The sequence below is a fragment of the Pan troglodytes genome, chromosome 22, assembly GCF_028858775.2.
Source record: "Pan troglodytes isolate AG18354 chromosome 22, NHGRI_mPanTro3-v2.0_pri, whole genome shotgun sequence".
NCBI lineage: Eukaryota > Metazoa > Chordata > Mammalia > Primates > Hominidae > Pan > Pan troglodytes.
The window spans coordinates 27,707,114-27,723,249 of record NC_072420.2 but is presented as its reverse complement, the minus strand read 5'-3'; the positions used below and the strand labels follow the sequence as shown (position 1 = coordinate 27,723,249).

The 16,136-nt window shown below is 37.7% G+C and overlaps 1 protein-coding gene across 1 annotated transcript in view; it reads left to right on the top strand.

The window, feature by feature from the left end:
• Positions 1–16,136, top strand: part of ADAMTS5 (ADAM metallopeptidase with thrombospondin type 1 motif 5) — a 49,342-nt gene that overhangs the window by 20,195 nt on the left and 13,011 nt on the right. Inside the window, exons 3-6 of the mRNA XM_531407.8 lie at positions 3,443–3,610; positions 12,267–12,550; positions 13,972–14,155; positions 14,845–15,020. Coding sequence (XP_531407.3) covers positions 3,443–3,610; positions 12,267–12,550; positions 13,972–14,155; positions 14,845–15,020 — 812 coding nt within the window. The remainder of the gene's footprint in view (positions 1–3,442; positions 3,611–12,266; positions 12,551–13,971; positions 14,156–14,844; positions 15,021–16,136) is intronic.

Sequence of the window (16,136 nt, the reverse complement as noted above, 5' to 3'; positions counted from 1 at the left end):
CACGCCCTATTTTAGTGAGGGAGCTTTCTCAAATCTCTGTCAAAATGGCTTTCAGTCCTCCCCACCCTTCTCTTGCAACACTCTGACTCTCCAAAAAAGAACTCTTTCTCTTTTTCCAAGGGTAAGGATTGCCATTCTATGTGGATTTCTCGATTCCATCCCCCTGCCTCCTCTAAAACCTCACCCTCAACTAACTCTGTTGCTCTGTATTGCTCTAAAAACTCATCATGTAATACAATTTGATGTAAACAACAAATTACTTTTGGCATTGTACACATTTTCTCCACACTCTTTTATATTCTTCATGTGCTGTTTTACTCTCTGAGACGGGATATCTAATCCTATCTGCTGCTAATGCTCCTGGGGTCTGCTTGTCCAAGAAATGCTTAATCTCCAAACCACACCATTCATTTTAAACATCTCTGTGAATGATTTATGAACAAACTCTCCCTGAAAAGGCAGATGTCTTCAAAGCTACTTAGCTTTTCCAATTCCCCTTCACAATCCCTACTTAAAATACACAGTTGTCAGCTGTGACACTGTATTTTAAATTCCCTGGATTCTGGATTTTCTCTGGTAGTCAGCTTTTGGTATCATAGCGTGCCGTCTTTACTGTGAGCACTCCTTTAAAATTGCTTATACTTTTGTATACTTTTGCTATTTCAAGGCCGATTTCAACTAAGAGTAAATGTCTTAGCATAATTGACTGGGGGCTCGAATTAGAAAATACCACTCCTTTTGCTGTTTGCAGCCTTTAGAATGTGTGTCACGTCTTTCCTGAAGAGCATCCAAACATCCCTCACATTGATCTTCCCTTTCATATCCTGTCCAGCTCCTGAAGGGAAGTCACGCGGTTCTCTCGCCATGCCCTGGTTCCAGCTACTCTGGAACTGGCTGCCTGTTACTTTGGGTGCTTAAGTGTTCTTCACATTGCCCAGGACTCTCGCTGCCCTTGAGAGAGCATGCCTCTCCCAGAGAGCTGACAGGCTTTCTTCATGGAGCACAGAGTGTTCATTCGCCCTCAAAAGAGTCGATTTCTTTCAGTTGACTCTAAGCAGTCTGTTTCTGCCTGACTTTTGGAGATCTTACAAAAGTCACATCCCCTTGCTGAGGTGAAGCAAAGATTTGTTCATGCTTGAATGGCAGTCTTTCGCAGTGCAATTTCCTCTATGCATCTTCAGTGGCAATTAAGTTTCAGTGGAAAATGAGTAAATTTGGGGAGCATAGAAGTCATAATATTATATTAACTAGTATTCCAAAAGATTCATAAATGATGCCGAAATATTTCAAAATTAAATTGACTTGCTTACATAATTGAAACCTTTAAAATTACATGCTTCACCTCTGTTTGAAAGAGAGAATGAAGGTACTTTCTCAGGTCCCTCAAAGTGAATTTCGTGTCTGCCATGTGTCCTATATTTTAAATCAGAATTCTAAAATCTACCCTCCAAATGAAGTGAAAATCTCTTGATACAATAATAAAAAGGCATATGGAAAGTGCTATGTATTTATATAGATTTGGAGGAAAAGGCCATTACTTCATTAAATAAATATAAATATCCTATGAAGTAGAATGTATACGTCACATTTTTTAAGTAAAAACCTGGATTCAAATAAATATTATGTTGCAGAGGTCACTTGGGGACACTTTTCTTCTATGCCAGAGGAAAAAACTCAAGAGTGAAATTTCCACCATATCCCTCAGTGTTAACTGATAAATCTTCTATCTTGGAAAATTTCAGGAAGTGTAGAGTGCATTATCAGCAAGTATTTCATGTACTAAGTAAGTTTAAGTCGTTTCTAATAGTACATGAATGTAAGATTGTTATTTTTTTTTTCTGTGAGCTGTGAGTTTCTTGAAAAACTCAACAAACCACTCAAAAATTAGATGAGCCCCTGCTAATTTCCTTTGCAAGTTATTTGGGACATACTTTATATATAGACTATAATGCACACTTATGCTACTGACCAAACAAAATGTTAAGTGGTGGTGGGAGAACTTCCCAGAGAAAACTTGTAAGCCTAGTAAATGCTGTCGAAGTAAATATCTGTATAAATAACATAAAAATGTGGAGGCTTGGAAGGTCACCGAGCCCTAGCCACTTATTTTCAGCCATAACAGCAGTCAGTTGCTCAGTGGACAATTTTGTTATGAGGTGTTGGTGATTTAACAAGTTGGCCCAAAAGTAGTCAGAATATAAAGTGAAAGATTTCATCTCTGTTGGGTTTTATTGGTGCACACTGGACTCTTTTGCTAGAATGGCCAAAGTTTTCTGCGTTTGGCATTCAAGATCCCAAGGAGAATGTAGTCATCAGTTTGCTACAGTGTTTCCTAAATTTGTTTTAGTGGTTTGTGTATGATTCTAGAAAGCTTTGTTAAAAACACCACTAGGATGATTTGCTGTCTACTTTTTAGAGTTTGTAATTGCTCAAACTACTGTCCTAGATGTTTTAAATAGCATTGTAAATTTGTTGTGGAATATCATTTTATCCTTAGACTGCATGAAAATTGATCTTATGTAATAAAAAGCAATTTACTTGGATTATAAGAATGCAATTATGGGCTCTGTGAAATAATATCTAGCTTGACTGGAACTTCAGAGAACATTGTTGGTTGAGAGGCTTAAGCACAAATATCACCTGGCTGAGTGGTTTTGAACACTCACAACTATCACTTGGGAAACCAAGCTGTCCTTTCTTCAAGCTCTCAAACTCCATATTATTGGTATTTTGACATTTTAAAATGTAAATGGGTATGTTTTCAAAATGAGCTATATGTTTGTGACAATAGTAAACATTCATAACTCACTAAATCACCAAAAGAAATGAACGGATGAAGCAAGCTTAGTTTTGCAAGAAACCAGAAACTTCCTCATTTCACTTCTCTTTCTTTGTCTCCCCTAGTCCTCCCTTTTATTAGCCACCTATTTACTTGACTAAGAAAATAAGTCACTGACATTCAAAAACCATCTACTAAGTGTTTGCAACTTGCACAGCACTAAGTTCAATACAGAGGTTTCAACAGTATATGGGAGCAAATGCACTTTGATCTCATGGGGCTTGATCAGAGAAGGCAGAAAATTAGACAATCAAAATGATATGTGGTGAGGGCAATGACATAATCCCACAATTGTCTCGCAAACTCTAGATTCTAAATAAGGCTTTGTTTCCACATGACATTAAGCATATGTGATCCAGATGAATTATGGGAACATCTACTCTTTCGTTTTTCAGTTTCCATCGAAATGTTCACCAAAAGCAACTGCTACACTAACTCCATGCAACTTTTATTTCCCTGGAGGTCCAGTCTCTGTGTGAGAAAGCAGTTAAAGTGAACTCATCTACAATTAGGGGGAAAAAATCAAGCCCTAGCATAATTGTCATGGAAAGACAGAAATACACAATCACGGATTATTTGTACTTCCTCTGTTGTCTCCCTTAGGACATTTACTTGGCCTCTCCCATGACGATTCCAAATTCTGTGAAGAGACCTTTGGTTCCACAGAAGATAAGCGCTTAATGTCTTCCATCCTTACCAGCATTGATGCATCTAAGCCCTGGTCCAAATGCACTTCAGCCACCATCACAGAATTCCTGGATGATGGCCATGGTATGTATCATTTAGGAGAACACAGACTGAGAAACAAAATTTGGGATTCTTAGGAGTTTGACTTCATTATATCCTCATAATATTCATCTTGCCCTCTAAGACAATAGTTGTGTGGATAGTGTCAGAAGAAAGACCAAGAAAATTGATCATATGTGGGTATGTACTGCCAACGTCCTTGGTGGCATTTTAGCTATGGTATTTTGGCTTTTGAATTGAAAAATTTCAAAGGAGAAGCAGTGTGGAAGACCACACAGAATGCCTAGCTAGTGCCCTGAAAGTCTGGCTTTTATTCCTTCTTTTACCACTAGCTTCCTGTGAGAACTTTGGCAGACATCTTGGTTTCCCTGCTATTAATATGACTCTCAGAATTATTTGTTACATGCCTATTATAGGGGTGCAGTTAAGGTGTAGGTGACAATTCTACTGGATTCTCTTTATGGCAACATAAGCCCAGAAGAGGAAGCTTTCTAGATTTGCACTGACTAGAAGAATTTGGTTTTATCCTGATAGGAGATTCTCCTGAAAGTAGAGTAAAAACTGCATAACAGAAATAGAAAAGCAATCTGAATGATGGGAAAACACTTTAAGAACTTCAAAAGAAAATCTTTGGCTTTATCCTTTAAATATAGTTCAAGAGCACAACATACTTTATTAAATTCTGTAAGACTAGGATTAGTGCTGTAAATTACATTAAAATACTGAGGAAGTTACAATTTTTAGAAATAATAAATTCTGACCCCTAAGTAATCTTTGAAACAAGCTGTTACAAATTTCCAAGCATTCTTCAGTACTTTAAAGTAATAAAAACACAGGAGGATAGATGCATTAGCACTCTAAAGAATCATCAGACATTATGTAGCTGAAATTTCCTATGTTACAGAAATGGACATATTCTCATTTATTTCATGTTGTCTTAAAATTTGTGTTTCTAAAACTAGTAGTTAAATTGAATGTGACAGAAATTATTGATCATAATAATTTTCTATAAAATTACCTCATGATATACGGTTCAAAGTTGAATAATCTATGACAACCGTCTTTTTCTCAGTTCCACAAAGTTTATGACTTAATGTCCCATAATTTTTAAGCATGTTGACTGTTTTGAACTGTGGCTACATAATACCAGAACAATGGACAAATTCAAATTATTTCAGACATAAAGAAATTCAGCTGCACAGTTCTCTGATACCATGGAGTCAAAATATGTTCATTAACCCATTCTTGCTCCATTCGTGGTGAACAGGTAAGGCTTTAGCTGCCTGTTACTATATATTTGCTTGTCTCATTTTGAAAAGCAATCTGGGTCCAGCTTGGTTTAAAATATATCTCAATACAAAAAAAAAGTTCCTTTTTAGTTGAAAAAATATGTCAATAATTTAAAGACTCGGAAACAACAATAAGAATTAACGTATGAAGCTTTTTCCTTAGACCAGTAATACAATGGTAATTTTATGTTTAGCTCAGTTTTCATTGTGGATTAAATGCAGATGAAGTCCTAAAATGAATGTTACCTTACTATCATCCTATCTACATTGATCAGGTCAGTATCTCATAAAGTCCTTCTTGGGTGGAATCTTAAGTCTCCACACATAATATTGCTTTTCTGTTTTACTTCTTTTCAGGTTTTCTGAAAATAAAATAACATTAATATTTTATTTCAAAATCACACGTTACACATTCCAAGAAGTTGAGCTAAACCTTGAATCACTAAATGAATGGATTTAGTTGCTAAGGCAGCAAATACTTATGGCTAAAATGAGACCAAATTTTTTTCCCTGTGCAAGTATTAGGTCAGCTAATTACAATGCTGTGGAGAATTTTGTTCCTAATTTTGGAATGATTCATTTATTTCATGTTTATGGAATTTGTGATCTTAATTTCTATGCAGTAAATATGCTTTCAGCATTGTCTTCATTTTTAACATTAATTCTATATTTAAAAGAGTCCATGCTCTGATTTTTTAAAGATTTTATAACAAATTTACATATTTTTATATCTCTGTTTCTGTTCCAAAGGGCTCATGATAGAGAACAACTAAGAACATAATTTTAATAGAAATAGATCTTGTTCATTTGCACTAATAAAAAAGTATCTAAATTTCTCGTGTATATATATTAAATAAATTCAATTATCAAAATTCCTTGAGCAGAAAATGCTTATAGTTTACTTATTTAATTTTTTTCATCCAATCTAGACTTTCTCACTTTTGAATATGTTGGTTTGGTTAGGCAGCCTTTTGTTTCAATAAAAATAATCCTATTTTATCAGTAGCTTATAACATGAATAAAGTGATTTCAGAATAACAAAAACCAAAGAAAAGCAGTGTGGCACAATGACAAAGCTCAGTTATGTCTGTCTTACTTTGTTTCAAAAGAGCATACTCAGATTCAGAATTGAAACAGTGGTACTCCCTGTAGTGCTATTATTTAAAGATGAATTGAAATAACTTAATAACTTTTAAATTGTAACCAAAAAGCTGACTTAAGTCAATGTAAGTGAAAGTGTGGCCATAGAAACTACTAAACCCACTTTAGAGATGATTGAGGTGCTAACATTTCAACTACAGAGCATGGGAGAGAACTAAGAAGACAGTCACAGTCCAAGATGATAGAATAACAAACAGATGCATCTTTGTTAGAAGACTGAACGATGTCACAAAACTATATTATAAAACCTTTTAACTTTACTCATAGAAAGCTACACAGGCTTCCACTCAGGGCCCATTTATTAGTATTTTACAGTTCTACCATTTTTCTGTTCTAATTTTCTAGGCCACTCAATTTTTTAAGCAATAAAATAGTCATGATGGATGAGGGTGGGGAGACTTTAGACAGGTAATCTGAGAGCAAGAAATGATATTATTTAACAATAAGAGAAAAGCTATAAATAGCCCGAAAACATGACAGGCACAGTGGTCTGGTACCATTTTCTAAAGGTCAAAAGCCCTATCTCACCAACATGGTCCCTCAAGTTAGTGCTATATTTCAGCATGATACAATAATTGACACACAGAAAAAAATGACTTTCAGTTATCTAGGAAAGTTAAACTGTGACCAGTGTAAAGGTAGAAAAGCAATTTGCTATTTTTAAGCAGGTAATCTGACAACACATATACAATTTTTCAATGGTACCTAAAGAGTACATTATAAATGGGATTTCCATTTATGTCTAATATCTTACCCCACCCCCTCTCACCTTCAGCAATACTGGAGAAATGAGGTCGGAGAGTAAAGTTAAATTCAAAGCATTTGATTTATTTTTAAAATTATTAGCCATAAGTAGCTGGACATTTGTAGCACTCGTCCACTGCCAAATGTAAATTCATTAGTACTGAGTGTTTCCTGATTTAGTTCCAACAAGAAATATGCAGCAATTAGGTTATGGTTGAAAAACCAGTGTGCTCACTCTAAAGTCACTGTGTCTGCAGATTTGTGATTCAGAAAAGGAGAAGCCATGTCTCATGGGACCCCCCTCCTCCCAACCTTGGCCAAGATACTTGTAGACATTCTGCAGTGTTTATACAAGCTAGCTCTAGGCAAGCCAGCTAGGAGTATGATCCTCAAAAATAAAGGTAAGCACTGGCAAAGAAATTGTGCAGTGAAAGCAGGTTATTGAATTTCCTTTCTCAAATGTTTACTAACCTTGAGTCCAGAAAAGATAGCTGTGTCTGCTGTATCCCTGAGTCCACAGTGCCAGATGATGAGAAAGGCCATGACTTATGTAGATACAGCTCAAGAACACTCACAACACAGGTTGCTAAGGAAAATCTATAGATGGTTTTGAAAATTCGTCATGTAGTGTAAAGAGCTAAGTTTACAGCCACTTACTGAACACAGAACTTTGCACATAAAATGATATTGGAAAACCAGTTCTCTGAATCTTTTGTTAAGTATAGACTGTAAAGCTAGCCAGGAGAGCTTAACATCAGTTTTTAAGGTGGCATTAATAAAATTCAAAGCCAACACTATGGTTGTATCTTGATTTTCATACTAAATATGCTCTTTAATAGAGTGTGAAAATAAGACATATAGTTTAAGGCCACGGTGACTTATATTTTTAAAAACATTCCTTTATCCTCTACCACAGGGAATCTTTAATTTAATTTCCTTGCCATTACATCTGCTCAACAGTATACCTAACGCATCTAACAGCTTCACACCCAGACACCTTGAATTGCTTTTTGACAACAATTGTCTGGTTTTTTGAAGTGCTCTTGTTCATTCTTATATCACTGGGCCCAGAATGAGTGATCAAAGAGCAGGCAAATGCACCCATTTTTCTTTTAACATTAGACATTCAAGTAAAGACCTAAAAGCTGAGGGGCAAGGGCAATGAGATGAAGAGTGGAAGCAAAGGGAGATTGTAAGCAGTGGTGTTAGGCTTCTTCGGATGAGTTTGATTAGGAACATTAATTGATTTATCCTGCATCATGAATATTTGGGTCATGCTTAATTTCATACCTGCATATTGAAAAGGAAGAGAAGATGGAAATAATGTTAGTGCTAGAAATAGGGAAGAAAAATTTGAAAACAATAAAGAACAACAACTTTGAGACCAGGCATGGTGGCTCACTCCCTGTAATCCCAGCACTTTGGGAGGCCAAGGTGGGCGGATCACCTGAGGTCAGGAGTTTGAAACCAGCCTGGCCAACACGGCGAAACACAGTCTCTACTAAAAATACAAAAATCAGTTGGGCATGTTGGCGCATGCCTGTAATCCCAGCTACTCAGGAGGCTGAGGCAGGAAAATCACTTGAATCTGGGAGATGGAGGTTGCAGTGAGCCGAGATTGCACCACTGCACTCCAGCCAGGACAACAGAGCTAGACTCCATCTAAAAACAAAACAAAACAAAAAAACAACTTTGGTAACTTTGGTTAATCATTAATATGAGAGACAAATAGTGCTATAAGTCAGACATATGAAACTAGAGATTTTTCTGTTCCATTTCCTGGAGGCGTGGCATTCCTTCCAACACCTTTAGTGGAATTCTGCCAACACATTTTCTTACTGGTTCGCCTCAAATCACAATATTTTACTTTTTATTTTTTTGCCTTATTTTAAGCATTTAGTTTAACATGAATGGTAAAAACATGTATGCAATATGCACACATTCCTATTGACTTTCTTTCTTTTCTTTTTTTTTTTTTTTTTTTTTGAGACGGAGTTTCGCTCTTTGTTGCCCAGGCTGGAGTGCAATGGTGCTATCCTGGCTCACTGCAAACTCCACCTCCCAGGTTCAAGCGATTCTCCTGCCTCAGCCTCCCTCCCGAGTAGCTGGGACTACAGGCGCCCGCCACCACACCCAGCTAATTTTTGTATTTTTAGTACAGACAGGATTTCACCATGTTGGCCAGGCTGGTCGCGAACTCTTGACCTCAGGTGATCCACCCGCCTCAGCCTCCCAAAGTGCTGGGATTACAGGCATGAGCCACCGCACCTGGCCTGACTTTATTTTATAGTCTATCCATTTATAAATATACAATGTTAAAACAAAAGGAAGAAGGAGGGAAGGGCCAAAGTGTTCCCAGGAAGATCCAGATCAAATTTCAGACTACGATGAATTAGAAAATATGTGAAGTAGATGTGAAGAAGTGGTTGAGAATAAAATTAAAACAGATTAAGAAAAAAATCAGCACTAGGGTGGATGCCTCTAGAGCTCACTAGAAATGATACTGAAAGGTTGATCAGTTTCCCCTTTTACTCCTTCCCCAAACTGTATACATTTCTTAAACATATAAAATGTATATCCAATCTGTTATTACTTAGATTTTAAACATTTTATACTGTGAGTTTCAGACTTAGGCTCTGTATTGATTTTTGTTACTGTTTCTTGGCACCATTCTGCCATTTGGTAGAGATGCTTGTACCTATTTTGTTGCAAAAGGACATAATTCAATGTAAAAATGAAATTATATATACTTTGGCATAAACAGAAATTGATGCAGCTACAAATCCTAGTACTGAGAACATTGGCATAACACATTAATTGCAATTCTGAAATAAATTATTTTATTTTAAGCAAGAAAAGATCATCTCCACACGTATGACCTCTAAGGGAAAATTATAGAGCTGATATATCTTATTTTGAATAGAAAGCTAATGTGTTATTTATTTTTAAAACTTACAGTTCTAAGTTAAGCTTTTTAAAGAGATGCCACATCTTGAAGTCTCCTTGTTGGAAGCCGATTTCAAATTGTTTGCGTTACACGTTTCTTTTTCACTTGTCATCTACTAGTGAGGTAGAACAGGTGTCAGTGACTGTGTATGCATAGTCAGGTGGTGAGTTATTTTGACTCCAGAAAAATGAGATAGATCCATGCCATGTGCATGCACACATGGTAAAGACTTCCTAGCTAATATTTAGTTACCCAGTCTTATGGTCTGTGCTTTTTAGTAAAATTTTTTTAAAAAACTTTCTTAAAACAGCACTTTTGAAGAATTGGAAAACATTATTGCAGACTCAGAGATTTGTTGACAGTCTTCTAACATCAGCAATCTGCCAAGCATCCCCTAGTTTACACAGTACTTCTTTTTTGATTCTGCAATGAAGATAATGTTTTTCGTGGAGTTCTGAAGCCCTAATCGCACTCTGTCTTGTAAACAAAGCTTAGTGAGCTTTTACTATCATTCTTTCCTATTGGCTTGATGTTCGTGTTTTTCTTTTAAGTTGGTGTTTTTCTCCCAAAGTTCTCTTTGGCTGGATTCTTATTTTTAATGCTTTTTCTGGCTTGCCTTAAGAAGCTTTACCTCTTCAAACGTTCTGGCTCAGAAGTTAAATAGGAACTTTGCTCTTTATTCATTTTTATATAATGCCCCCAACACAGATTGACAAATTCTAAGGTATTCACTTTGAAGAAATTTGAATGTAGTCCTTAAAAATTTACAGTATACTTAAAATATGCTGAATATTCTATTTCTCAGTGGCACATAAGGATTTGAATATGACTTTTTTGTTGAATAAAAAGAATAACTGTAGTACATCTAAAAGGCTGTTAAATATGCTGGGATACAACTACCATTGCTTTGTATTTTTCTGGTCATCCTTAAGATCTTTGTTAGCTAATTTCACATTTACAGTATCACAGTGAGAAGGGAAGCATTATGCAGATCTTGAAAATAAATTAGGGAGAGGTTAGCTAACTTAGCCAGGAGCACTCAACCATTTAGTATTTCACCAGAGTAAGACTTCAGACTGGGTGTTTCTTCCATTAAGCTCAATATCCACCACTTAAAGGATCCTTACACATGGCTGCCCTTCAGCAATACAATCAGGCAGCTACTCACATGCTAACAGAAGCCATATGGCATCAGAAGAGAAGGGCAGGCTCTGAGCATGAAACCATAACAGCTGTGTGACCTTGGGTAACTGGTCTGCCTCCTATGGGCCTCAGTTTCCTTATCTGTAGGATAAATAAAATATGCACTAGAATCTGCCTGATGGGGTTGTGGTGAGGATTAAATGAGCTCATATATGTAAAGAATGGAGAATAGCGTGTGTAACAAATATTTGTTATTTTATTGCTATTATAATAATTGTGTAAATCCTAAAATAAAGTCAATAGAAAAATACAGAAACAGATGGGCAATATGCATGCACATGTGGGTGACAAAAGAAAATTAATGATGTTAACTCACTGGACAGGGATTCTTAGGGAAGCTTTTGCGGGGAGGGGAAGGAGAGGACGAGGAAGCAAATTTCAGGTTTTGGATTCTCATCGTCCATGTTCCAGCTTTTGTGGATTCCCCATCTCACCCCTCTGCCTGTACACCCTCATATATGATGCAATGAGATGCCTACCTTGTTTCGGCAGATAGATCCAAATACTCAACAAACACCAATTCCATTAAATAGACATAAAGCAAAGAGTATGAAGACTAACTTAATCCTAAATTATCAAAGACTATTTTTTCTTTTTTCACTGCTCCTTTGTTCTGTGAATCTTGAAAACTTTTTATTAAAATTATATCAGTCTGAGAGAAATACTTTATCTCCGTGACTTTATTGGAAGGCCTTCAAAGGTAGATCTGGGTCATTTTTCTGTATTTCAGATACCTAGTGTGTTTTCTAGAACATTGTAGGTGCTGAACAAATGCTTGTCGAGTGACTGTAAGAATGAATGAGGAGCCAGCTTGGCTATTATTTATGGAATTAGTGGAAAGGAGACCTGTGATAGGCACATGGGGAAGGGGTGAGTTAGAAATGGGTAATGGGTTATACAGATAGAGTGCCAAGGACAAACTCTGTTTCTCAAAGTGGTAGAGTAAATGCTTCATTATCATTATTATTATTATTATTAAAATTCACCATCTGATTTTCTCTAGGTCCATCCCAATTTTGTTTAGTGCCTTAGCACAAGGGCTATTTTCACAACTAATCATTACAGAATCATTTTATTCCATCACACCCCTGCCAACCTCACCTCTGTTGTTACAGACACTCCGGAGCGCATCACTCCTGAGAGCCCTGGAGGGTATCGTGCGTCCAAGGGGGCTCCCAGCCTTGTCCCCATGGAGTCCCTCTCCAGAGCATTACACTACAGATTCATGGGTGCCTCGTGCTCCAACACCAGCCGGGGCATTTCATTTTTAGATCCATGATTTTAGCGGTTTGAAACCTAAACACAGAGCCGTGGTCAATCTCAGTTATTCTTGTAGGTAACTGTTTGCTGGACCTACCACGAAAGCAGATCCTGGGCCCCGAAGAACTCCCAGGACAGACCTACGATGCCACCCAGCAGTGCAACCTGACATTCGGGCCTGAGTACTCCGTGTGTCCCGGCATGGATGTCTGTGCTCGCCTGTGGTGTGCTGTGGTACGCCAGGGCCAGATGGTCTGTCTGACCAAGAAGCTGCCTGCGGTGGAAGGGACGCCTTGTGGAAAGGGGAGAATCTGCCTGCAGGGCAAATGTGTGGACAAAACCAAGAAAAAATATTATTCAGTAAGTGATTTTCTCATCAGTCAATGCCTGGAGGCCCAAGAAGTGAAGTGCATTCTTGTGATGGGTATGGGCACTGTCCTCAGAAGGCTTTATTTTCTAATTTAAAAACTTTTCATTTTGAGGTTTATTTAGAGCTTCTTCTTTTACCCACAGTAGCCATTCTCAGTGATCCGAGATTTACTGGGGAAAATGCAGATACTGGGAATTTATTTGCAGTTTACATCTTTTAACAAATACTTATGTAACTCAGATTCTGTCTAATTGAGACCCCAGGTAGGACCCTATTAATTGCTTTTGGGAAGTTTACTTTCAAGCTGCTCTTGCTAAAGTTATCAGAATATAAGTATTTAAATTCAGTAAGGAGGTAATAGCAGAGCCGATATATGTGGTCCTTGTACATATTTGGTGAGCTCCAAATGGTCACTTTTTTCCCCTTGACAATAAGTTAATCTAAATTTAGGAGCTAAAGTAACTTATGACTGCTCCGGGGAAACACGTCTGCCACTATATACACAGTCCAGCTTCAGGTCAGCAACTGCCCTATTAATTTTCGAGGCCTAAGTAAAATAAGTGCTCGCTCTCAAGCCACAAGATTTGCAAAGTCCCTAGAAGAGAATTATCATGTGCCCATTGCCTGTATCTTTCCAGGGTATCACCCAACCATTCATCATCAGATAACCTGACGCAGTCAGCCAGAGGCAATTCACAGATTCCCTCAGCAAAGCAGCTGATCATATTCTTCCCTTCAGAATCTCTAAGCTCCCTCCAGGAATGTTTCCAGAGAAACAGACTTAGGTTGCCATAAAAGGGCTCTTCCTTCCCTAAGGGGTGTGTCTGCATGTATGGCGTGAGTGCATTTCAGTATCTGTCACATCTAATTAGGAATTAAGCCAAGTTGGGTCCGGTACATTTATGAACGTCATGGAGTCGGTCACAGACAGGATGTGGGATGTCAACAAAGGGACTGCAGAGTTTTACTGCTAAAGAGATGCAAACACAATTAAATAATGCCCAGTGCCATGCAGATCCTTCAGCATCATACGTTTCAATAAAGATCCAACATCAGAGTGGACAAAAAGTTACCATGGTTCAGTGATATTAATAGAGATGGACCATATTAGAAGACATAATTTACAATGGTCCGTAGAAATCAAAAGGTAATAATCTTTGTGGTGTGCTCAGTACTTAGGATGATGCTTTCAGATCTTCTAGTGCTGGAGCTGGGAGGGTGGAAAAGATGAATTGCTTAGCACTGGAAATGTGTTGCATTTCCAAAGCATGATCGTGTTAAATTCAGTGAAAATATAACTGTATCTGTGACAAAGTTTCCACTTTGTCATTAAATGCAGGTGATTTCCAAATGCACACTTTCAATGTTTTTCTCTCATTGGAGTTAAAATATATTCTATTTTCTATTTCAGACGTCAAGCCATGGCAACTGGGGATCTTGGGGATCCTGGGGCCAGTGTTCTCGCTCATGTGGAGGAGGAGTGCAGTTTGCCTATCGTCACTGTAATAACCCTGCTCCCAGAAACAACGGACGCTACTGCACAGGGAAGAGGGCCATCTACCGCTCCTGCAGTCTCATGCCCTGCCCACCCAATGGTACGCTGCTCCCAAGTGTCAGCAACCATCATATGCTACATGTCATTTGTATTCTAGCAATAATGAATAAGGGAAGCTGGGGAAATAATATTAATCTTATACTGCACAGTTCCACCAATATGCAGATCAATAACAAACACATATGTGTGTGTTTGTTTTTTTTTTTGAGATGGAGTCTCACACTGTTGTCCAGGCTGGAGTGCAATGGCACAATCTTGGCTCACTGCAATCTCCACCTCCTGGGTTCATATGATTCTCCTGCCTCAGCTTCCTGAGTAGCTGGGATTACAGGTGCACACCACCACACTTGGCTATTTTTTCTTTATTTTTTATTTTTAGTAGAGACAGGGTTTCACTATGTTGGCCGGACTGGTCTCACACTCCTGACCTTGTGATCCACCCGCCTCGGCCCCCTAAAGTGCTGGGATTACAGGCATGAGGCACCACGCCCAGCCACATATGTGATTTTTAAGTTTTATTATAAGCAATATTCAGAGAATTGGAATAAATAATCACCATTTTGAACTCTATGTATAGATAAAATCCATCAGCATTGGTGAATAAAGAGACTGTGGGAAAAAAAAAAAACACGTTTGCATCTTCCCCTTAAAATTAACTATTTAAACCCACAAGAATATATCTAAGTTTCAGAACTGATAAGGTAATACTGAAACATGTTTGTTTTCTAGGTAAATCATTTCGCCATGAACAGTGTGAGGCCAAAAATGGCTATCAGTCTGATGCAAAAGGAGTCAAAACTTTTGTGGAATGGGTTCCCAAATATGCAGGTGTCCTGCCAGCGGATGTGTGCAAGCTGACCTGCAGAGCCAAGGGCACTGGCTACTATGTGGTATTTTCTCCAAAGGTAACTACACACCAACTGTCCAGAAGCAGTAGGTGTACTGGTGGAAATTATTTGGTAGAATGAAGCCTGCGGACGCCAGACGTAAACAGTTATTAGTTTGGGGTCAGTTAGATTTTGGAAGGTTTTTATTTTCATCTCTATAACTTCTATATTTTCAAACTTTACACAATGAATAAAAATTATTTTATAAACAGAACAAGTAAATGTTTTAAAAGCTATATTTAAAAGGTGTAACTCACTGTAAAAGGTGTAACTCACTGTCAAGGAAGGCAAAGTGTGACCTTAACTTTAAAGTAACCACGAAAACAACTAGTATTTCCTAAGCAGCATTGTAAAGGAGACCGTAAAGCAAGAAAACTTTTTCTATTTTTCTATGATTTACTTAAGAATTCCTTTGATGAGCCGTGGAGATGGGTTTCAAGATCATATACCTCTGACTCAGGCTTTTGAATAAGTCAAGAACCCTTAATATGAATCAATGTCCCTCTAGTTATATATGTTATAATCCTTGTGTATGTGTATAATATTTGTGTATGGAACATGCCTTATTTTTCACAAGTGAGCATTTTCTAAATCTATAGCAGAGTTTTATTCTTATGGTCAGTGTTATACAGCAATTTACAAATTTGTAAACAGTTGCTACATTTAAAATCACCTATGGCTGGGCGCAGTGGCTCACACCCGTAATCCCAGCACTTTGGGAAGCTGAGGCGGGCAGATCACAAGGTCAGGAGATCAAGACCATCCTGACCAACATGGTGAAACCCTGTCTCTACTAAAAATACAAAAATTAGCTGGGTGTGGTGGCACACACCTGTAATCCCAGCTACTCGGCAGGCTGAGGCAGGAGAATCATTTGAACTCGGGAGGCAGAGATTGCAGTGAGCCGAGATCACGCCACTGCACTCCAGTCTGGTGACAGAGCGAGACTCTGTCTCAAAAAAAAAATTACCTCTGAAACTTGGCCTCCAGATATTTATAATATGTTATTGAAAAACAAGCTAATGTCAATTTATGAAATTTTTTAAAGCTCATGTTTTTATTAGAAAATAATGCATTTTCATTCAAAAATATTACACAGAAGTAAAAACATAAAAATCACCCGAAAATACCACC